This window comes from Triturus cristatus, chromosome 3_1 (genome assembly GCF_964204655.1).
Source record: "Triturus cristatus chromosome 3_1, aTriCri1.1, whole genome shotgun sequence".
NCBI classification, from domain to species: domain Eukaryota; kingdom Metazoa; phylum Chordata; class Amphibia; order Caudata; family Salamandridae; genus Triturus; species Triturus cristatus.
In genome coordinates, this window is record NC_140583.1 from 752,313,991 (window position 1) to 752,337,202 (window position 23,212).

General features: G+C 43.3%; 1 protein-coding gene across 1 annotated transcript in view; it reads right to left on the minus strand.

Annotated features, from left to right (window-relative positions):
• LOC146860919 (mucin-5B-like) overlaps positions 1-21,277 on the minus strand; it is a 223,886-nt gene extending 202,609 nt beyond the window's left edge. Inside the window, exons 1-3 of the mRNA XM_085646187.1 lie at positions 21,262-21,277; positions 20,780-21,041; positions 17,791-17,905 (exon numbers count right to left, since the gene is read on the minus strand). Coding sequence (XP_085502313.1) covers positions 17,791-17,905; positions 20,780-21,041; positions 21,262-21,277 — 393 coding nt within the window. The remainder of the gene's footprint in view (positions 1-17,790; positions 17,906-20,779; positions 21,042-21,261) is intronic.
• Positions 21,278-23,212: the final 1,935 nt, after the last annotated feature.

A 23,212-nucleotide genomic window follows, 5' to 3' on the forward strand; every position in this document is an offset into this window, starting at 1 on the left:
AATAAACAGACGGTCAGCAACACACCCACACCCTTGTAAACCTGGCACCCACGCTTTGAGTGAAAGGACACACCCAGGGCTCTGGGCCACACCCACAGGCGTGTAACAGATTGGTAAATCACACAAGAACCAATGGAGCACAGGAGGAGCCAGGCCCAGTCACAAACGTAATAGACGGAAGTGACACGCCCCCAGCCGAGAAAACACAAGCTGAGCACACCTACCCCTCACAATATACAAGATACAGAACTCTGAGGTGCCCGGACAGAAATCACATCCGGGATCTTCTACACCCCAACAGGTGAACACAGGCACATGCAGATCTACAGGGGCGACACCCCTGCTCGGGTGTCACGCCCACAAACAGACACGTATCCTTAAAGAGGCACCCGACTGCTGCGTATTGGAAGCGTTATCTCGTCATTTTGGGCATTTCTACGTTTTGGGCGGGTTTTCGTGGTTGTCTGAAAGGTGAATTGTTTGGCATGGCTTTCTCATGTCCCATTACAAGTTAATACGCTAGTACTGCTTCTGTGTGTCCAGGTGGGTAGGAGAGACCTTCCGGTGACCGAAAAGGCACCAGGGCGTGCGCGTGAGGCACAGCAGTGCCAGCTTCCAGGAGCTGAAGCCTGCTTTCCCTCTAGGCCATGAGATGCCCCCGGGCCCTCTTCCTAACCTGCACTTTAAATCAGAATAATAACACAAGCGAAAGTGAAACTGCATGCTGGCTTGCGAGGGAAGGGGGACAGGAGATGTGCACGCTGCGTGGCTGTAAGCGCGTACACAGGCTCCAATCCGCCAAAAGCCTGCGCGTGCACATCTCCTGTCCCACTTCCGAGGCAAGTCAGCAACAATAGATCTCGCTGGCGACAGCAGCGCTTCGCGCAGCGTTCGCCAGGCGAGACCTAAAAAGGCAGAAATAAGCAGTGAAGAAATAGGCAGGACAGGGAATAAGACACGGTTCAGTGAGAATGAAGCAGAAGAGGAGACAAAAAGGCAAGAAAGCAATGAAGTAAAACAGGCAAAATGCAGTGACAATAGGGCAAAAAACGGAAACAAAGTCAAAAGCGAAAAGTGAAAAGAGGCAAAAGAAATGGAAAACAGTCAAAAGCAGTCTAATGACAAAACCGGAGTTTGAGAGAGAACATGAGAGAGAAAGAAGCAAGGCTGGAGCCTCACACGCACAGAAGCATCGTCGGAAAGAGCTTTGCCTGGTTGGAGGACAAGGCACAGGTAAGTCCTAGAGGAGCCTAAGCATGTACCTGCTTAATAGCTGGTACGCACTGTGCCTGCTATTATTTTCATTTCTTTTTTGTGCTCTGCCATCCATGCTCGATTTTGACTTCCCTCCAACGCTTTATTTTATTATTATTTTTAATGGCTGCCAGGCGGCTGCTAAGAGCTTCATGCCACTCACATGGTTTTTTAATTCACCGGTCTAACATGGCCATCCACCATGTTAAATGGGTACTTCAAAAAATGCTGCCAAGCATCACTAGAAAGGTTCAGTGGCCATCTTGAAATGGATTTTCTTACCTAGAAAATCAACTGCAAAATTGGCAGTTATGTGCGCGCATGTGTCATGATACATACGTTAATATGAAAGCAATAAAAAAAGAGCATTAGTAAAGCGAACGGTTCTGTTTTTTAGAGCTGAAACCTACTGGCACTGCCAATGCTTGTTTAGTATGGGGGTGAAACAATGCATCACCGTTGCAGAGTTCTGAAGTGTGCTGCTTTTTACTGCCCAACTTGTACAGCTTCTGCCAACACGATTTGTTCTATGGCATGGTTAATTTGTAAGCATGAAGATCATAGTGCCAAGCTTGCACAAACACGAGCTGAAGCACTATGTACATTAATGGAACCACACTTTGTATAGAGGCCAACATTAGTAGCTTAGCTTCCTGCCTCAGGTCTCAATCCTGTAGTACAAATACAACAGTATGCCCCTAGCAGTGCTAAAACACCCAACACCATACTAAATCTAGTACAGTACACTAACACAATTAATAGTATTATAAGGCAATACTGGCTATGTATCTAACAACGTTTTATGGAATATTATTCACAAAATGTAGCGATAGAATGTTTAAGTCAGACCTACTTAACAAATATAATACATAGCTGAAGAAGGTACCACTTTATGTATAAAAGAAGCAGATTTAGACCGTGCCCCGGATGGAATTTACATGCATCCATAGCGTCAGACATATGCGTAAATACTGTAACTTTTTATTTTGGGATATTAGACGTGTTGTTAAGCTGGCACCAAGGAGAGGTGGAACACTTAACATAGAAAATATACCTTGTTGCAAGAGCCTGCACAGCAATGATTTGTTCAAACCCATATATTTATTTTAAGTCAAGTGCCGAAGCCAGTAGGAGGTAAATGATGAGAGCTGGATGGGGTGTTCAAGAGGGTGAAGGAGTTGATTATTTCTGCTCAAGCTCTCCATGCTTTTCGTGGTGAGGCCTGCCCTTCAGCTATAACAGTGGATGCAAGCATGAGAGGTTTGGGGGCAGTGCTCGGGCAGAGGGTAGAGAGCAGACAATAGCATTTGTTTCTAGATCGCTGAAGCAGTTTGAGCGCCAGTACAGTCCAATCGAGCGGGAGGCACTGGCTTGTGCCTGGGCAGCTCAAAAATTTAAGATGTATATTTGGGGGCGTATATTTGGAATCTACATTTATCATAAGCATTTAAATTTTATCTTTAGCAAGGTAAATGGTAGCAACATGTCACCCAGACTTACAATGCCAAGCGGAAGTGATCGCGTTTGCGATCAAACATCAAAGCGGCAAAAGTGAAAGTAATCGAGCAGAGCATCAAAGGGCTGGGTGAGAAGGGAGGGGGGAATGCAATGAGCAGAGGAGCATCTGTGCACGTGCATGTGATCGTGCACTCAAGGTTTAGGCCAGCCAAAAGACTGTGGGTAGCACTTTGAAAATCCCACATATAAAATGTCTCTTCGAGCCTTTGGCTCGCAGGACCTAAAAATGCATTCTAAGCGGGTTTGCACCTTCACTAGATACTTTTTTCCACCGACTGGTGTGAGACCGAACTTCGGGGCATATTAACAAGGGCCGACGATAAATATCGCAAAGCGCGCTTAGCGCTTGCATATTTATCGCCGGCTATCTCTGGAATTTATCGCCCAGTTTGCGTGTTATTAACAACGCGCATCGCCGAGGCGATAAAAATTCCAGAGATAGTTGGGATATCGCCATTTTCCATGGTGGAAAACGGCGATATCCTAGATGATAGGGCCTGTGGTCTTAGCCACAAAATCCACCGCCCATGTTAAGTATGCCTTAGTCAGGAATTTAACAGACGTTAAATTCCTGCGTTAAGGCATACTTAACGCGATTGTAAAAATCGCTACCCTCCCTTGTTAATATCGCGAAGCTGCCTTCGCGATATTTTCCCAAGGGAGTTTTGTCAGGAACGCCCACTTTGCATCTCATTAGAGATGCAAAGCTGGGCGTTAGGAATCCTGACACTAAAGCAAGGTTTCACGCTTTAGCGTGACCTTGCTGATTAGGCGATAAAATTATCGCCGCTTTTGGGCCGAAAACGGGCGCAAAAGCGGCAATAATTTTTCATCGCCTGCTTGTTGATATGCCCCTTCCTCTTTTGGGCTCAGACATTCTCTACGGCTGGACCCGTATGCTGTTTGTTTGTTTTTAATTTATGTATTATTCATGTATGTGTTTACTGCTATCGTTTTGCTATTTCCTACCTATTTCATTTAGCTGGATTAGGATTGCACGAGGTTCAAGGCATGTGCAACACCCTTCAAGCCGTTTACTATAGTTGATCTGTATTTCTTCAAAGTGCTTTGCCCAGAGACGAACCACACACAGCACTCCCGGGGCCCTATTACGTATAGGGCGCACTTTCCCTGTTGTGCCACGGGGGAACATTAAACATTTACACCAGGCGAAAACAGGGAAAGTGCACCCTATCAGGTTGCATGCTCTGCCCTCAGGGCATCTGCAAACTCGTGCTGCCCTGGGTGCAGCCCATTCAAGTGGAACACGGAGCGGCTGCTTCAAAGCCACTCCATGTTTTACTGTGCAGCCAACAACCCCCTAAAGTTTAAAAAGGGGAGAGAGATCCCCCTGCAAGCTGGTGCAGTGAGTGACTGAACCTGCCTACAAGGGGATGTCTGAGGGGTTCATAGGACCCCCTTGATCTCCTCCTGAGTTCTGCTATCAGGAGGCGCACTGATAGGGCGCCACATTTTTGTGGAGCATTGTCACTGCCCCTTCCACTAGTTTCCTTACCTCTGTGCCTGCATCCATCATACAGCAAGGGTGCAGAGGTAAACAGATTTTCTCATTTGCATGGGGCAATGCCCCCATACAAACAGGGGGAACATCCTCTTGAGATAGCTCTGGCACAGCATGTGCACCAGTGCTATCTGTATTACAGAAGAAGCCATACAAGCGTCTACAGCCCCTTCAGTAATACCACAGTGCCCCCAGGGGGCACATGCCTGTTGCACCCCAGGGCACTTCTGTAATATGGGACCAGGTGTTTTATACACTACCATCAGGACAAAATCTCTGAAGAAACACCTTGTGGGTGTGCATGTACAGCAAGAAGGACATCATTTTATGGAGGAGATACATTTGTTTTCAGGTTTACTTCAAAGAGCAGATGACTGCAAGACTCAGTGTTACCAATTCTTTCAAATATACACAGGGTAGAGTTTGTCTCCACCCGAAGAAGTAATACACTCTCACATCTACAATTAGCTGTTTGGTGTATTATTCCATCGTACATGGAATACTTGATTTGAAATGCATAAACCACTAATTTACATTTGAAAATTACACTCAATTATGTATACAGAAAGTAATATTTTTTTCTTTTTACTGTAGTAGACTTAAAAACAAACGATTAAGACTTGAGCGCGAGCCTGATCTAGTGTTAGGCCTGTAGCTGCTTTTTCACCCTCAGACATCAGGATGACCTAACCTCAAAATGATTGAGGCTTTGGCTCAATCCACCCTCCTTGACATTTTTGTGGCTGCTGCCAGGCCACGGGACACCCAACCAGTCCGTCTATCTGCTTATGTGATTTTGCTGCACTGTGGTCCAGACGGGCCCTTTTTTATAAATCACAGCAGCTCTTCTCCCTCTTACACCTGCCAACCTTAGAGAGACTGCAGTATTACTTGTAACATCAAAAGCATCCATTACCATCAGCATTATTTTTACTACTACCACTGCCACCATCACCACTGCAACTTTTTTACCATTACTTCCATCAGAATTACCACCACCACCAGGGGTTCATCATTGGTTTACAAACTTCTACTGCGATGTTTGTTGTCCTCCTTCACGTAGTGCGTAGTCTCTCCTGGCATTGCCGCAAAGCATAATGGGGCTGACCTCTGACTTCTGCATTTGGTACTTGTGGCGTCACTTTAACGCCTCATGTACACCACTGTACTGCCCCCACAGAATGTGAAGAGGATACCCCTAGTCTCCCATATCTCATAGATATTCATTAACCTTATGGCAGAATAGGCCCACTTGAAGCATTTGAGGCCTCTTAAGGGTTGGTCTTCCCTTTACTGCAGGAGCTCGCATTATGCCCCTGCTCATGCATATATTCCACGTCACTTTTCTGAAAGGTCCCCTTTAAATGTAATCCTGTCCAGATCTCCTAGGATGGAATCATTTTTCCCAGTCTAAGGTTTTCCTTTTTTTCCCCGAAGGTAAAATGAATGAGTAAAAGTGGCATTTTCTGAATTGTGACTTTAAATTCAACAATATCATTAAAGAGAATGTTCAATTACAATTAATTTGAGTCCAAATATGGCACCTCTGCCTGCTTCCAATACAATGTTAGCATTTATTAAATCTAATAAAGTAACTCTGTGTTAGGCAGTGGAGGAAATAGGCCTTACAGTATTTAAAATTGACATTAGACATATTTCACTACTAACACATGTAATACTTCAATCTACAGGTCCTACTTTTTTAATACAATGCACCCTGCCATATGGGCTTTTAGGGTCTACCTGAGGAGTGACTTATATGTAGTAAAAAGTAAAGTTTAGGCTCTTTGCCAAGTCGAAATGACAGTTTAAGACTGTACTACAGGGTGAATGGTAGGCTTGCAACATGTTTTAAAGTACTCCTTAAGTAAGTGGCGCAAAGAGTGCCAAAGGACCATTAGTAGCATTTAATTTACAAGTCCTGGGTACAGGTAGTACCACTTTACTAGAAAACTCACAAGTACATTAAATGTTCCAGTTAGGTGTAGTCAAATTTTACCTTGTTTGAAGCACTTTTGCACTTGTTCGCAGTGCTTAAGTACACAGAGTCCAAAAAGCCAAAACAAACGGGTTCAGCAAAGGAAGGGATTGAAGGCTAAAACTTTAGTGTGATCCTGCAGAGAAGGCTAGGTCCAGCACTTCTGCAATGCATTATATTACTATCATTTATGAAGGTGAGAAAATAATAAATAAAGCCCTAACTAAGCACTATAATCATAGGTGCCTAAAATGTTACAATGTCACTTACACACTTTGCAACAGCAATTTTACAAAGGAGGATAAGGCCCTAGAAGAGCAGTCAATATCAATCATGTTTGTTTAAAGATAGAAAAAGCAGATGTTGAACCAGCTTTGTCACTAAAGAGAAAGTAACTATTTTTGGTGCTTTTGAACAATATGCACAGGCTTTGTGTTTCCAGCCACTGATGGAAGCCATTCGCTAAAGCGGTCCGCGCCACTGCCCCATGATGTGGTGGGAATATGGACATTTTTTGGGAATGATAGTTCAAAAGACCGGTAGCTTAATCCCGCTGATCGCAAGCCCTTCTCTGTGTGTTTATTATGCAAAACATTTATGGAAAAACCATAGTCTGGCGAGACAGCTAGAGTATCCTAAAAGGCCAGAACTAAAAAGGCACACTACTCCTTTTCTCTTCACAATGTTGGTTGACTGCGTTTGCATGAACTAAAGTCAACTGACACCTGGGTTGATTTAGATTTGGGTAGCGTTTGTGTGGGTGTAATATTCAACCCCAGCATTTTTAAGACAGTGTTTGATGAAGAGAGGAATCGTTTTCTTTTAAAATCTTGCTTTATAGATGAAACCTGCTGTGACCTCTTGATGTCTCATGTCTCTGATGCTGCCATAACAATGGCGCCTTACTGCCCCAGTAACATATTCGGATATGCCTATTGGTATAATACATTAAGGGCAGGTGCCACAGCATATTCTTGGAAATAGTCATCGAACATTGAGATGGTCTCCTCGTGTAATGTTTTATCACTGATTCTAAAGAGTAATAACTATTTTTTCTTTTCAGCTTCTGCTATACTCCTGGGAGACTGAAGACTTCTGTTTAGGCAAATTGTTTGTGATCAAAATGTAACGTAAGGTGAGCTGAACGACGGCGCTTCAATATTACTTGCAAGGTGCTGCTCTCATGTCTTAATATCTAGGTAAGCCCCTCTGATTAGTTTTGGGTAAGCTGAGGGGAACATGCCAGTTTAAGTTATTTCCAAACGCAATTGATAATAATATGAGAAACTGGCTGCCATCAGTTACTTCTAACCATGGCACTGTGCACAGCAAAGTATGTGCATGAGCTCATGTTGAAACCAGTGTTTAGTGGGGAGAGGCAATGGCAGCTTTGCATAGATTTACAATATTAGGCACATTGCACTGCTGTCATTTGGCCAGAGACACACCATTTGTTTAAGGTTTTATCTATTTTATAATCATGTTCATTTTTATCAAGATGTAGTAGAAATTCCCCCCACAAACAAATTTATAATCACATTCCTATACAAAAAGGGCCCCAAGTGTCTAAATCACTAAACAACTGAAACCCCCTAAAGGGACATTGTTTTCTATGTCATGTACATTTCAATGTAAGCAAAGTATACATAAACCAACATGAACAATTGTTGTCTGACCTCCCTCTCCCTTAAGCTGACAAACATCAATATATCTCCCTGGAGGCTTAGGTCAACCAATTGGGATTTTTTTCCGGAGGTTATTGACCTACCCGAAATATGTGAGAGAAACATTGGTAGTTCCCCTACACTTCCTGGATCGCCAGAAGATTACATATGCTAATTGATTAGCCCTCTCAGAGGCTTAAGGGATAAACCTTCGCCCTTAGACATGCATATTATAGTAGCAGGTTTTATTTAAAATGTGGGGCCTCATGCCGCAACACTTTCATTTTGTACTGCATGCCCAGGCCCACTCTGGGCACTCGTATGCTTTCCTTGTTGAGGGCTGAGAAGGGAGTCTCAATGCCCCTGTGGCCCATGCCGGCTCCCTGCGCATACATGGCAATAGGTCCGGCTTTAGCTCTGGTGGCACCTGGTGTGACAATGTTTGTTGGCACCCCCCAATTACCACCTTCCCCATGGATTTGCCCACCACTACCCTTTAACAGTGACCCTCAAGTGTCCATAACCATTCTCTCTCAGATGCATTTAATTAGTTAGAAAGCGCCACTCATACCAGTGTTGGGTGTCAGAGTACTTTACATCACACACACATTACACAGAGCCAATCGATGATAGGTTTGTAAATTAGTGAATAGAAAATTTAAAAGTGCTTTGTCACAATTGATCATAGGTGTGTAAATCAGTGTATAGGAAATGTTACATAAGACAGAGAACTACAAGGTGTAGGATCACACATCATTCAAACTGGTAGACAGTATAATTTAAGAATGCTTGGTCTGGGGAAGCGCAAACTCAGAATTTAAAACATACACCATGGCTGGGGGTTGTCTTTCAAAATAATAATCAATTTATTCCCAAATGAACCATTTTTGCAACATTAATCTACGCTCTAAAATATGCTTTGCAGTGTACATGCAGTTCTTTGATGACAGTTAATAATTCACTGCTCTATATTAGGATTTTAACTTAGAAATTGCAAGTAGCAAAAGAATGTCTCTTACAAAAGCAGCATCCCACTGACCAATTTATAATATATGCACTTTGTGATCTGCATGGTACACATTCTTTGCAAAAGGCATATTAATGCTCTGTGCAATTTTTAGATCAGTCAAAACCTCAACTAGACAACATTCTGATCTCTCTCCAGGAAAAACATTAATCACCGGAGTTATCTTGACATTTTTATTGTTCCCAGAAAATTGCTGGAGGCAAGGAATGTGGCAGCAGGTACTTTTAAAAACAAAATAAACTTGCAGACACGGCGCCCTCTGAAGTCAGCACCCGGTGCATTGGCACCGGTCGCACCACCCTGTTTCGGTGCGCAGTGCAGGAGCCAGCTGCATACCGTGCACCCTTGCCCACAGGAATCACCACAATCGGAAACAAGAATCATTGTGTTTCCCATCAATGTTGGCCGTGGGTGGGTGACCTGGTGTAGGGTGTGCGGCCCCTCAGACACCAGCTCCCAATAGACTCTAGGATCTCTTTTGTCTGTGCTGGGGAGATAGGGACCTCAGGACACTTTGGATTGTATGGGGCACCAAGGTCTGCTCAGAAGAGTGGTTTCCCTACTGAAATATTAAAGATAACGTTTGTGCTGACTTCTGGCATTTACAGGCTTCTCAAGCAGAGCTCCACAAGCTCCAGTCTCCACTCATTCCCACTAGGGCTGAGCCTCTAAGGGGGTTTCCCCCAGCGCTGTTGGTGGTACAATTTAAGTGCTCTGGAGCTCATTTTGATCCTGGTGGAGAACTCTATCCACCATGAGTAGTTTTACTAGGCCTCGTGACATCTAAACTTGATTTTTCTGTGGATCTTGGTGGATCAGGTACCGCAAGGGTGCCTGCATTGAGGGGAATATTGTTTACGTGCAGGAAGGTCTACCTTCCTGCACATAAGCAATTTTTAAATGACGTTTTGTAACTTTCATGAGTGGTGTTTAATGCTGTACACATAAAAGTTGCAAAACGTCTTTTTTTATTGTTTATGTGCACCTTCCTGCACATAAAAAATCAATTGCAATTTGCTGTTTTTATGTGTGTAGCACAATGCAGCACACATGAAAAGAGCAAATATGAGGAGAAATAAAGCATTTCTCCTCATTTCGCCTGTTTAAGACTAGGTTTTTTCTATTCCTAATTTTGGGGCAGCCTCCTATTTACACCACCCTTTCAAATATGGGGCAGCGTCAAAATCAATGGGTATTGCAGTGGAAAGCCCACTTCAACAACCATTGACCTCCCCTATCACGCTAAGTACAGCGTGAAATGGTGCCTTATTTACAAAGCATCGTTAAGCCACATAAAGTGGCTTACCACTGCCTTGTAAATAAGGCGAAGCCCCAATAAATAAATACATAAGGTTGAAGCCCCTATTGCTACCACAACGTCACTTGGTGACGTTGTGGTAGTGATAGGGGCTTGTAAACAGCCCCTATGTGTGGTGAGACTCACAGTAAAATTCCAAAACCAGGTAGTCAGCAAAAAATGCAAGGGGATTAAATGGGTGGAACTAATTTTCTACAGTACCCATAGCGCTTCTCCATTCCCCTGTTGCAACTCACTTTAACTTCTAAAATAATGTCTTTACCCACAATAATTTCTTCATGCTAATGCATCATATTCATGTATTTACGGGTATGGAGTGTTCCTATGTGCCCTAAAAGATATCCAACAGTTCATTTAGTGTATTTATAAGCCTTTCATTCCTCGCCACTAATACATGATCTGTGTACCAGTCATCTCTCACTGCTGTGATTATTTATTTCAATGGCTTAAAATACCCATTTAACTACCACCAAAGATGTTGCAAGCCACCTTGCATTCTGTGATGTCATGCTGAACATGTCTCAAGAGTTATGCAACACTACCATAATTGCAATCAAGGGAAAGTGCGAAACTTGGGAAGTTTTCAAATCATTGTGCATAGCTTCCCAGTATTATTTAAGCAATGTTCATGACAATAAAATGAGCAGCATGTGTCCACCTACCTGGTCGCACCTCCAGCAGTTGGAGTTAGGGCTTAACTAAAATATGTGCAGCCTAGATATGGTTCAATGCTACTCATAGATTGCTTTAAACAAGCTTGATTTTTGACTGGTGTCTCTTAACCCATGACCCATCATCAGTGCAGTCTAATCCTCCTCAATATAGTCTCTTTCCAATTTGGGGCCATATTATCTAGAAGGGCCTTAAAATTATCGCCACTTTAGTCTGCTATTTCCGCATAAAAGTCTCTGCTGTGGACACTGAGTATAGCTCATCAATGACTGTCCCATATAGTCCAGATCCACTTATTCAAGTATATCCAAATCAAGGATGTTAGAGGGTTACATTGGGGCAGATTCTAAGACTGACTTTAGTGGTTATATCTCCACTTTTGATTGACAGGTATTTCCACTTGTATTTGGTATTGAGGATTCAGGATTGAATAGAGAAAGCAAGGCATTGCCGACATAGAGAAATGCCTTTTGGATGCCTGTTGTCATTTGTACACCCTCCAACCTAGCATTACATCTAATTGTCTCTGCGAGGGGTTCAGTGGCCAATAGAAAAGGCACCGGTGACAGCAGGCACATCTTGTATCCCTCTTTAGCTCGAATTCCTCAGGCAGAAATCCTCCTCAATTTGTCCTCACTATAGGATTTTAGTATAGCCATTGGGCCTTTCTTTAGAACTCTCATGATCAAGGCCAACCAATGCCATAATCCTAAATAGGTACGCCCAATCAACTCAGTCAAAGGCTTTTTCGATCGCCAACTAGAGCAGGATTGGAGGGTTTTCATCTTTCCAAAACTACCACAGGATATAAGAAAGAGACTTCATATTATTACTTTGTGTATGCCCCTAAACACACCAAACCTGCTACAGCTAAATCATGTGTACAATCACCCTTTTCAGATGTGTGGCAAAGTCTTTGTCTAGGACTTTATATTCTGTGTTCAAGTAACAAAATTGGACAGTATCTATAACACAACAAATGTTCTCTTCGCGGCTTTGGGAGCAATGTAATTATCACTCTGTTAAACTATGGATTCAAATTCCTCTCTTATCTGCTTCCCTTAACATTACATGTGGTACTGAGGTCATTTTGATTTCATTTAATTGTGCAGAGTCCACGGGGAATTTATCCTCCCCCGGTGACTTTCCATTTACCATTTTCTCTATATCCAATTGTATTTCTTCTAAAGTAGCTTCTCCTTCTAATTCCACCTGCATGTCAGCAGTCAACTGTAGGAGATGGATAGAGGCTAGAAATTGTTCTTCCAAAGATGAGGTATTGGGATGTCTAGATAGGTTTGTTTTGAAGCGTTGAATGAGTTCCTGGGTAATAGGAGTGTGGGGTGTCAACAATAGACCATCTTTCAGTTTCCCACATCTGTCCAGAACTGGTTCAATGGTAGTGTTACAATCGCCACCTATGATCAGTTTAGACAACCAACCTTCTAACAGCAATATACCTCTCACGTCTTTCCACATTTAAAGTATTTTATAGGAGAGAGTTTTACATAACAATAGAGCAACACAACACTTTCTATTTGATATGGAGTTTGTATCACCTTTTGGGGATCTTGCAGTTTAGATTCATGTATCACTTTCCACACCCAGCCCCTTCTCAACTTGTCTAGTTTAGATTTAGGTGTGTCTCCTGAATCAAGGATACATTAACATAGAGCAGAAATTTGATTGCATATTTTTCCTTTTGATACAATGAGCAAGGCCATTAATATCATTACCATTATAAGGACATATCACTGAGTTTGTAGGGATGCGGTTTACTGACATTGCATGATATGCTTAGGTGTAAATTAAGATTCATATTGTATTGAGTAACACAGGTACATCGAGGTCAAGCACTACTGAAGGAAGGTGTTGCAACAGAGGAAAGCAATATGCATATTATGTATCAAACTGAACCACATAAGGGGTCCGTTAACAACTGCGAGACTGTTTCACAATAAAACAACAAACACAATTAATGAATAAATAGAATACATCAGTGGGATGTATTTGTTTTCTAAACAGCAGTGAAAGAAAACACCTAACACCTTCTACACGTTGAACTGGTGGGCCTAACCCCACTGCTCACATCCGCCCATGGGCAACTGGATTAATCTAGTGTGTATACTGGACATCCAATAGATGTTGAAATCAGAACTAGAACGAGGGATATTGTAGCATGCTTTACAGAGAATATCAAGAGATGAAAAAGTCACATCATAACATGTCATAGAAACTGTCACAACGTGTAATAACTTCAAAAACCATTCCAGTATTCTGGTAAAACATCTATCCCTTCTAACTACCCTCCATCTTCCCAGCCTTAGTTTGTCCTTCTGTGGATGTAAAGAGTATCTGGATTTGTGTCTGTCTATCTCATCGATGAATTTCCAAATTCTTCTGTCCTCGCCCACCTACTTATCACCAGCTATAGCCTCTCACAATCCATATACGAGAAGTCCTCTTGGGAGTCAGTCTGAGCAACTTAATTCCACTTCTCAGCACGAGCCATTATCCTCCTTTTGTTATGTTCATAGTCGTCTCCTTTAGTGTGTCAAGGAATCTTCTAAGATCCTCAGTGTTCTCAAATTCCTTATTTTTCCCTTGGAGGCTATCAACATCATGGCTGATTCAGCCAGACAATAGAAAATGTATTTGTTGCAAGTCTAGGTCAGAAAGCCAGAAACATCCTTCATTTCACTACAGTTTCCTATGAAAAGTTTGTGTAGGAAAAAAGATATTCGACACTTGAAATTCAGAGGGCTTTTTATTCTTTTTGGTGGACATGATGACTTGACATACCTGCTGGTGCCTTAATAAACATTACTTGATAAGCCTCAGAATTGTCTGGGAATGACCATTTCTTTCCGGAATTCTGTGACTCCTCCTAAACTCTACCGGTGGTGAAAATTCACAATTTAAAAGAACTTGCTGGCAAGGAATTGAGACATGTCTCTTTGGTCAAGGTTTGCCGGTGGCTCCATCGCTCTTACATTACTACACCTGCTCCTTTCCTCCAAGCTCGTGAGTTTCGTTTGTGTGTTCTACACTTCTTGTCCATAGTCTGGTCCTCTACATATATCATCCCGTTTATTACTGTCATCCTGCAGTCGATCAAATCCAAATGCTCCGTCAACAATGCAAAGGTTACCTTTCAATGCCCTAATGGCAGATTTGATAAAAAAAGTTCTAGCATCATGGCATCCAGTACTATATCTGCCATGGTCTGTGATTGTTACAATTCAGATCATGTTGTTTGTTCTCAAGCCCCCACTTCATTGAACTGCAGTTGACTCTGAGTTTAGTTGTGGTTTAGGAGGCATTAGCCCCATGCTTAAGTTACTCCATATCTCGTGTTGAAACAGCCTTCACCCAACCCGTTGGATCTGCTACAGTTCCTTTTCACTAATTTACTAGTGTAATCTTTCCAAAAGAATGGTTATGTAATCCACTTGTAACTTCAGTGCTACAGTTCAAAAACATCTATATCAAAGGAAACTAGCCAATATGCACCCCTTCATGTACATTAGACTGCACATGCCATGATTAGTACCTTCGTGTAGCCCATCCACACACATTGGCCTCTTCACGTGATTTCAGCTCTACATTCTACATGCCAATATGGTATTTTACTGCATGGAGTGCTCCATAAATAACAAGAGTGGACTGCTGCCCTTTTTCACCAACCCTATCTGCAGGGGTCCGCCTTTCTTTTTTTCTGAGTGTCCAGTAACAGGAGTTCCTTCTTCTGCAAGAGCATACCTCCAACTTGGCCTACTCACTGTGAGGACTCTGCTACTCCTTTGTTGACCCACTTTGTCTCTAGTGCATCATTCTATGCTCCAGGCGAGGTCTGGAGTCCTTCTGCTGCCAGGAATACATCTTCACTCCAGTCTTGGTTCAACGCTTGTTCCCTGCATCATCCAGAGCTTCACACCACATCGAGCATGTGTAAAGCCCCTCTGGCATTACATTCATCTGTATTCTCCAGTTTTGCCAATTTCGTTGTCTCTTCAAGTCTTAAAGACATTAGATTTTCCGGCAGTCCACTCCTCTGCTTTATTTCGACTCTGACCTTGATCCTATTTTGACCCCTCTGTGTGTCTGGGAGCAGATTCAAAGAGAGATCACCTTAAGGAAGGCAAACCCCCTGCTCTGAAACACACAATGTTATCAATACCTGATATCTGAGATTCAGACCACAAGTGCCTTGGGTGGAAGGGCTGCAACTGTTGGGGCATGAATTTCCCCGGCATTGTGTACAGATGTGTTTACCTCCCCATAGTACCCGACTGCGAGTACCTGGTATCCTGATTTTGGCCCCAGCCTCATGCTAATTGTGTGTGTGTGTGTGTGTGTGTGTATAGCTCTAGGCTGGTCCTTTGACACAAGTGTGGCCTTGGACCTGCCCTCTGACCTGGGGCAGTGCACCAATCTGTCCTCATTTGACTGATAGTGCACTACTGCCCTGTCAGGGGTTCAGCATGTAGAACAGTGGTGGCAGAGTACTGTGTTCTGTGAATCAATAATTGTGGCCAGAACATTGTATCTATGTTACTGAAGCACAGGCCAACTGGCTCACTTGTGTAAACTTTTACTTCAATGCACTAACTAAAGTCTAAGCACTATCATCTCAAGAGTATTTTATGCATATGCATGTGTGACGTATGTGGTACATAGAATACATGCGCGAGTGAACCAGCGCACCGTGTAGGTTCCATTTTAGAAGTCATGGGCCTGTTCATGAGTATCAGATGGAAATTAGTTTGCTTTCTGAGACAGTTGATGTGTATTGCTTACATTCCTGAAGATGGAGTGAGGAGGCCTAGACACTCAAATGGATAAAGAGCAGACAGGCCTCTCTTTGAAACTCAATTACATCCTCTTGCTGAGAAGAAATGCTAATTATTCTTTCTGACTACTGCTATTTGGTATGAGGTGGGGTGAAGGGCGGGTCTGCGGTCTCTGTCTTTCAGAGTGCGAACAGTCCTTTAGGTGAGGCCAAACTTTTGTTTATTTCCTGATCACTGTTTAGTGTGAATGCTGATAGTCCATTACAGAACGTTTCTAACTCTTTTTGATTCTGTTGTGGGTACAGCAGGCTTGGGACTACCATGTTGTGAGCAGCATCACTCTATGCAAAGGCTGTGTCTGGCGAACAGCATGAAGAGGCACCTCGGAAGTGGAACCACCCAAACCAGTTCTGAAAGTGCAGACAGAGAATCCACATGACCTTCCTGCCTTCACTGTATAAAAGTGGGAGCTACTGACTCGCATGCTTTTTCAGTTCCAATTTTTCTTTGTCTGAGGAAAGAAGTGCTCTGTAGAGTATGCAGAGACTGCTGTGCAACCAGAGTTAGTGTCTGCCTGATAGCTAGTTCCCCAGAGGTGCAGGAACATCACCTGGATTCCAACCAAAACGGAAGAAGCTAGTCTCAAGTCCTGAAGAGGTTAAAGGCCAACTCATCTAGTCAGAGAAGTAAGGCGCTTTCCAACCATGCGGGAAGTGTGATTGTCCAAGGCAGGCCAAAGCCAGCTGGCCCAGGAACTTGAGGGTCCATTCACCAAGGAAGGCTAAATAGGGCCATCAGCATGTTCCAGGGACCATAGTGCAGACTCTCTTGGTTAATGGCTGGCACTGCAGCAAAATTCCGAAGTTGTGCTTGAGAAGAGCGCACTGCTGTGACATTGTGAAGTTGTGCCCAAGCGAACAATGCCACTGCAACATCTTGAATTTGTGCCCAAATTGTCTAGGCTGCTAGGATGTTTTTGGACTGCACCGAAGTGGAGAATGCAGTTTACCCAGTGGCGTGAGCCATGGCTGTATCTTGCTGCCAAAAAAGAGGGCCTTAAGGGGACCCTGTGAGCCTGACCCTATGACCCACCACCCCAAATCACCTGAAGCCCAGAAACTGACCTGCAGCACCCCAGAGACTTAAAACCATGCATCCATTTCTGTTACGTATAGTGTCGATTATTCTGTTTTCTTTGTGTACTAAAGTATTCTTTTAAACAAATGCAGGCACTGGCTTGGACAATCCATTACTGCGCCGGTAGGTGATTTTTTAGTTCTGCGATTGAAACACTCCCACCTCCAAGAGAACCTTGGCTGTTAATTATTGCTACAATTGATGCAAATGATACCAACCCAAATAGGTGAGGCCAATTAGCCCCTGCTAGCCTAATATCCCCCTAAACAGCAACTGTCAGCAACAAAGCCAATAGACAAAATCACTTTAAAAGGCTATGTTTCTTTGATATTTTTAATTTAATAAAGCTATTACAGTTTTGAGAGGTTTGACATAGTCAGTTACATCTTTGAACGCAATGTTTTATGTTGGTATGTGTGCGAAAAGTAAAAGTGATTTTTGATAATGGTGTGATAATTTGTTAGAATAGAAAACATATTTGGGGATTCTTTTTTGCAAAAGTTGACTGAGGGAAATGTTTAATATGTAATTTGGTAGTTTTTCAACACTTGGGACAGGTAAGTAACATTGCTTTAAAAGACAATTTATAGGCTGTGATTGTTAACTGAAGTGGTTACAGTATGTTATGCATTTATTAAAAGGATGCACAATTTGATTGGACATTTTTAAACGTTAGGGTAAACGCTGTATGTCTTTTAAAACAAATTACAATTTCGATTTTTATTTTTGAAAAAGGTTTTTGAAAACCTTTAGTTGCTTAATATAGTTCCTCATGTGTGTGCAGTAAAATGCATACATTTGTAACTTAATGAAGTTTAGCACGTTTTACACAATTTTGTGAATTTGGCTAAGGCAAAGTTCCTTTTTTCTGTCCATCACAGAAATATCTTGCAAGGCTGTTACTTACATGAATGCTGCTCTCCTGGTCCCAGGCCAAGATGAGGCCAAGTTTGGCCACCACTTTCACATAGTTGTTCTTTGTTTTGATTTCGATCCAGGCACGTCTGTAGGGCAGTTCGATCCTGTGCAGTAAGAGAAGAAGCGGGGCTAGTATGGCAATTTACGGAAAAGGCTGTGATTGTACTTATTACATATTTAAGAAAAAACTGTGGTACAAATTGATGCTTTACAGACACTTTTGCGCACCTTGCTTTGTTCCTCGAGTAATGAAAGGAAAATGTGCACAGACATAAGACATGCATGGTTAAAAATTGTGATGATCAGGTTCATGGAGAACATTTGATTTTTGTAGATTTGTGAACATGCTTGTGTCTTTTAAAGACCCTTTGTGCTGGGTCATATACAAACATATGTCATGTAAGAAATATATTAGTACAATTGTATTGTTCTGGGTTATATGTGATTTTATAGAAAAACGATTTAATGGAATACCATTACTGAGCAACTCTTTCACCGAACCTGTTTGAATGAAATTTGGAACAGCATTTACCATTTCATAGAAACCAATTCATAGTGTGTCTTTTTTTTTTAAATTGGTGTTTACATGCTTATATTTTAAAGTGTAAATGTAATGGTTGCGGGTGTTACTTTGAGAAATATTTTTATACGAGGTAGTTATTTCGGTGCTTTACTTCTCACCACCATAAACTCCACTCATTTCTTAACCATAAAACAATTTCTGCCTATAAACTCCACCCATCACTGTTCCCTAAAACCCCTCACCACCCCTAAAATTCATCAGTTCCTAAACCCTAAAAAACCCTTCATCACCACTAAAATCTACCCATCACTAAACCTTAAAAAGCCCTCAACAGTTCCAAACTACCCATCCACAAATGTTTAAAGCCCTCCAATACCTCACCCCTAAACGCTACCTATTCCTGATTGCTAAATAACCCACACTACACCAAAACTCCACTGTTCCCTAAAGGCAAAAGCCCCTTTCTATACGTGAGCTCCAGCCATGCCTGACCCCTAAAATCCCTGAAGCCAGAAACCCCTCACTAGCCCTAAACTCCAGCCAAATTTAATGTACTTGTCTATTTTTCCTTAAAATTAGATTTCCTTTAAAATGATTGGTTTCTTCCAATGATGTTTCTCAGTTTTTGTTTTTCCATCAAATTGCATACATCAATCTTTCTGTGTTTGAAATATATGGGCAGATTGTGATGTCAGGCGGAAAGCCTCCTCCCAACAGTCGGAGTCTCCTCGACCGTGTCGGAGTCCTTCCGACCGACTCGGTCGGTTTACAATCCGCCCGACAGATTATGATGTTTGGGGTACGAAGGCAAACCACATAGTCATTCCGATTCGGTTCTCACCGGCTCTCTAAGTATTCCTGTCAGTCAGAACCGCATTGTACACTCCAATAAACAGCGATTCCGACCTCGGGATTACGATGTTGATTTCCAACAGCCTTTCCCCGTTGGCCTGTCCGACATGAAAAAGCTGTCGGAAAGTGACTTTAGGGGCCCCTGGCAGGGTCCCCTTCATCCTGCGGCACCCTTGGGAGCTGAGGGGTTACCAAAGGAACCCCCCTGTAAAACCCTGCAATGTGTGGAAGGCACCGTGGGGTGCCTGGGACAAGGTGCAGGGTTTCACACACACTCTCCATTTCCCCATAAGAGCCTGTGTTATGGCCGGTTGGCGGGCGGAACACAAGCTCCCATAGTAAACAATGGGAATTCAACCGAACAGTTTTCGGTCGCATCGTAATCGGTCTGGCGGAGTCACTGTCTGCGAGTTGGTCGGTCCCGATTCCCAGTCGGTGTTGGGTGGAAACTTTCCGCCCAACATCGTAATCAGCCCACTAGTTTCGGACCTCAAAAGATTTGGCAGTAGTAATCAAATTGTTAATCTGGATTTTGTTTCAAGTAAATAATCTGCAGCTGTTTCTGTGTCAGAGGTAGTTAATTAGTGAACTGTACAAATAATTAAGATATACCAGCAAATTCTAATGTTTATTTATTCTTCGAGCATCAGTGTTTATATGTTCTCGCGCTCTGTGATTTGGGAGCTTCGCTTTTGATGCATTTATTTCCCTCTCCTATTTTACTCTGTGATATTTTATGTATTTCTTTAACATCTGTGTGCAAAAAAAAAAAATAAAGAGATGTGGTGTGGATTGCATAACACCTAGGTCTTGTGGTAAGTTTTATTACGCAATCTTAGGATCACATATTTACCCATTTTTGGTGTACTCCCAGTTCACAGTTTCCCACTTTTCCTAACAGGACACATTCACGTTGTTATTCCACGCAAACTCGCGAGTGCCAATATTTCCTCGAGAGAGCTGCTTGCAGCAAAAAAGGATGCGCCATTTTCTCACGAGTTAATTTTAAGAACCGCTTTGTGACTTTGAAACTGGGAAAATTTTAGCAATCAATTTTTCAAGCAACTTAAGAGACAGTTAAATTCCCAATTTTAGAGGTAAAACCCACAGACGGAAGAAACGTTTGTGAACTATGGTAGCTATGGTGTAATCACTGGAATTACATACAGGACGTTCACGCAAGAAAAGCTTCGCCGTTTCGCACACCCCTACAAATCACATACATTGAATTAGAAGACTGGTATTAAATTCCTAAGGGGCATATTATCAAGCACGGCGTTAAATTTATCGCCGCTTTAGCGGCAGAAAACTGCCGCTAAAGCAGCGATAATGGGCTTGATAATATGTCGCAGAGAATTCCAATAGAAGCCCATGTTGACACCAGAACATGGGCTTCTATGGGAATTCTCAAGGGCATATTATCAAGCCCATTATCGCCGCTTTAGCGGCAGTTTTCTGCCGCTAAAGCGGCAATAATTTTAACGATGTATCTTGATAATATGTCCCCTTATGTTCTCGAGTGGGGCGTGTAAAATACCCACACAGATGAAACATCTACATCTCCGCATGGAAGTAGCTGACAGTTTACACGGCTCAGACTTACAGGTTGCCTCCCAGTCGCACAGAGTTCTTGCTGATGACTAAGAAGACCCCATTCATGTGGATGGTGATGTAGGAGACAGTGGGGAGGCCATCGATGACTGTGCGCCGGAGCTGTACATTGAAGGTCTCAAATTCGCTCTTGCAGTTGGAACTGAGTAGGTAGTTGCAGGTTCCAGGGAAGTGGATAAAGTCCCCATCAAACGTCTTGAAGTGCGAGTTGCCCCACGTGCTGCATAGCTGGTTGTTGTTTGCAATTGGCCCAGCTGTGAATTCAATGGAGAGTGTTAGTCAAAGTGCCCACTGTACCTTCATCAATTTCCGCACACTATGACCCCATTACGAGTCGGCTTGGAATTGGAGGCAGAGATGCCAGAGACGTCAATCCCTGACTGTAATTCCCACCACAATCACCAGTCGTTATGGATTTCCGGAGCTTGGTTAGAGGAAAACATGAGGGACCGGAATCAATTCCACATGCTTAACCTGAGTCAGAGCTCATGTTACCTGGTTTGTGAATGCTCCAGGCTACACTTGCAGCACTACCACTTCTCCAGACACACAGTGGGGCTTCCCACGGCCACCTCTGTGCATTCCATGCAGATCCCTGTGTGAATGAGCAGCCGTGCCTCCTGCACACTCTGAATGGTGGCTCCCCAGGTGTGCTGCTCAAACCCTGAAAAGTGTGCCCTAGGAGACTGATAGCCCTATCTTTAAGTAACATTTATCGTGGTACCTGTTCACATCATTGTACCCTCCTCGCCTGCTAACATCAGGCCATCCTGCTGACTACTCGTCTCCGCCTGTGCCTATCTCTGTGATAGAGGCCGCTCTAGATACTTATTTATGAGCCCCTTGCACTGCTGATGCATCACATTGCGTGACCCACCGATGGCACAACCACTGTGTGAAATTTACAAGCACACGTAAAGCTACCCTGCATGGCTTTACATGTGGTCGTAAATCTCGCCCCATTTCACGCAACACATTGCGTCTTAGAGGCATGACATGGGTGTTGCTGTGGGTATTCCCACACAACACCTAAGTACACTGATGCATTTCCAGATTTACCAGCAATCGTAAATCTGGAAATGCGCCAGGATGCTACGCCCACCCCCAGGGGTGGCGTAGGAAGGCGCAACGAGGAGAAATGTTTTAATTTCTCTTCGGTTTTTTCCTTTTTCAATGCTTGCTGCTTTCTACAGCATGCATTGGAAGAGGAAATCCCCTCAAGTGATTGTTTTTTATGCAGGAAGTTGCAAGTGTGCCTGCGCCGGCACATGGCAGCAGTTTGTGTGCCATTGCAGGGAAAGGTACGGAGATGCAACATGTTGCTGTAAATATGTTGCATCCCTGTGCCTGGACACTAACGTAGCATGGCGCAGCAAAATAACTTGTGGCACCGCGCTGCGTTAGTTTCCCATAAATAAGCCCCCTCACCCCGGGTCTCATTTATGAGGCTCTACCAGCACTTTTGCACCGCCAGATCATCACTTTTTTGACGTTCTTGTGGCGCAATGTGACATGGCATATTTGTAAGGCCAAGTAAAGCTACTTTACGAGGCTTTTCATGGCCTTATAAATATGTGCCTATTTCAAGCAGCAAACTGCATGAGAGGGGCGTTCCATGGGTGTTTCTGTGGGGGTTCCCACGCAACACTCATGGAACCGAACACATTCCCAGATTCATGAGAAATCGTAAACCTGGGAATGCGTCCACACCTAGCCTGTCGTTAGGGAGGTGCGACGAGGGGAAATATTTTAGTTTCTCTTCGTGCAGTCCGTTTTCTATGTGTTCATAGAAAAAGGAAATCACCTGAATTGATTGGTTTTGTGCAGGAAGGTGTCACTTCCTGCACAAAATCAATCAACCCCACAACTCAGGCTCCCTTGCAGCATGGTGCAAGGGTGCCTGTGTTGGCGCACAGCTGCCCATTATGCGCAGGCGCTGGGGAAAAGGACAGGAATGTGCCTATCACATAGATGCGGCGCATTCATGCCCTTTTGTTTTGACTAGGGCAGCCCAGCAAGATTCCTATGTCAAAATGTCATAAATGAGCCCCCCCCCTGTCTGACCACCTCACTAACAAGTGGCAAGTTAACTCTACTTCCTGGAGTTGCAGGTTCACTCAGAGGGGGGCAAAGTTAACAGCGTAAAATACAGTGTGAAGTATGGAGACCTCGTAAAGGGCCCTTAACGTCAATGGAAACCATTAAAGAAGTAGCAGTTATTTGAAAATCTGTTTTGGCTCCAGGCCTGGCGGCCACCTTCTTGCAACCTCCGCCTTGAAGACATTTCGGAATATTGAATTTGCGCAAGGTACAGACTCCAGTTTGTCTCAATATACAAGCCCCCTGCGTCACCACTACGTCACTTTTCGTGACGTACTGGTGGCGCAGGGGACTCCTCCATATTTACAAGGAGAGGAAAAGCCAC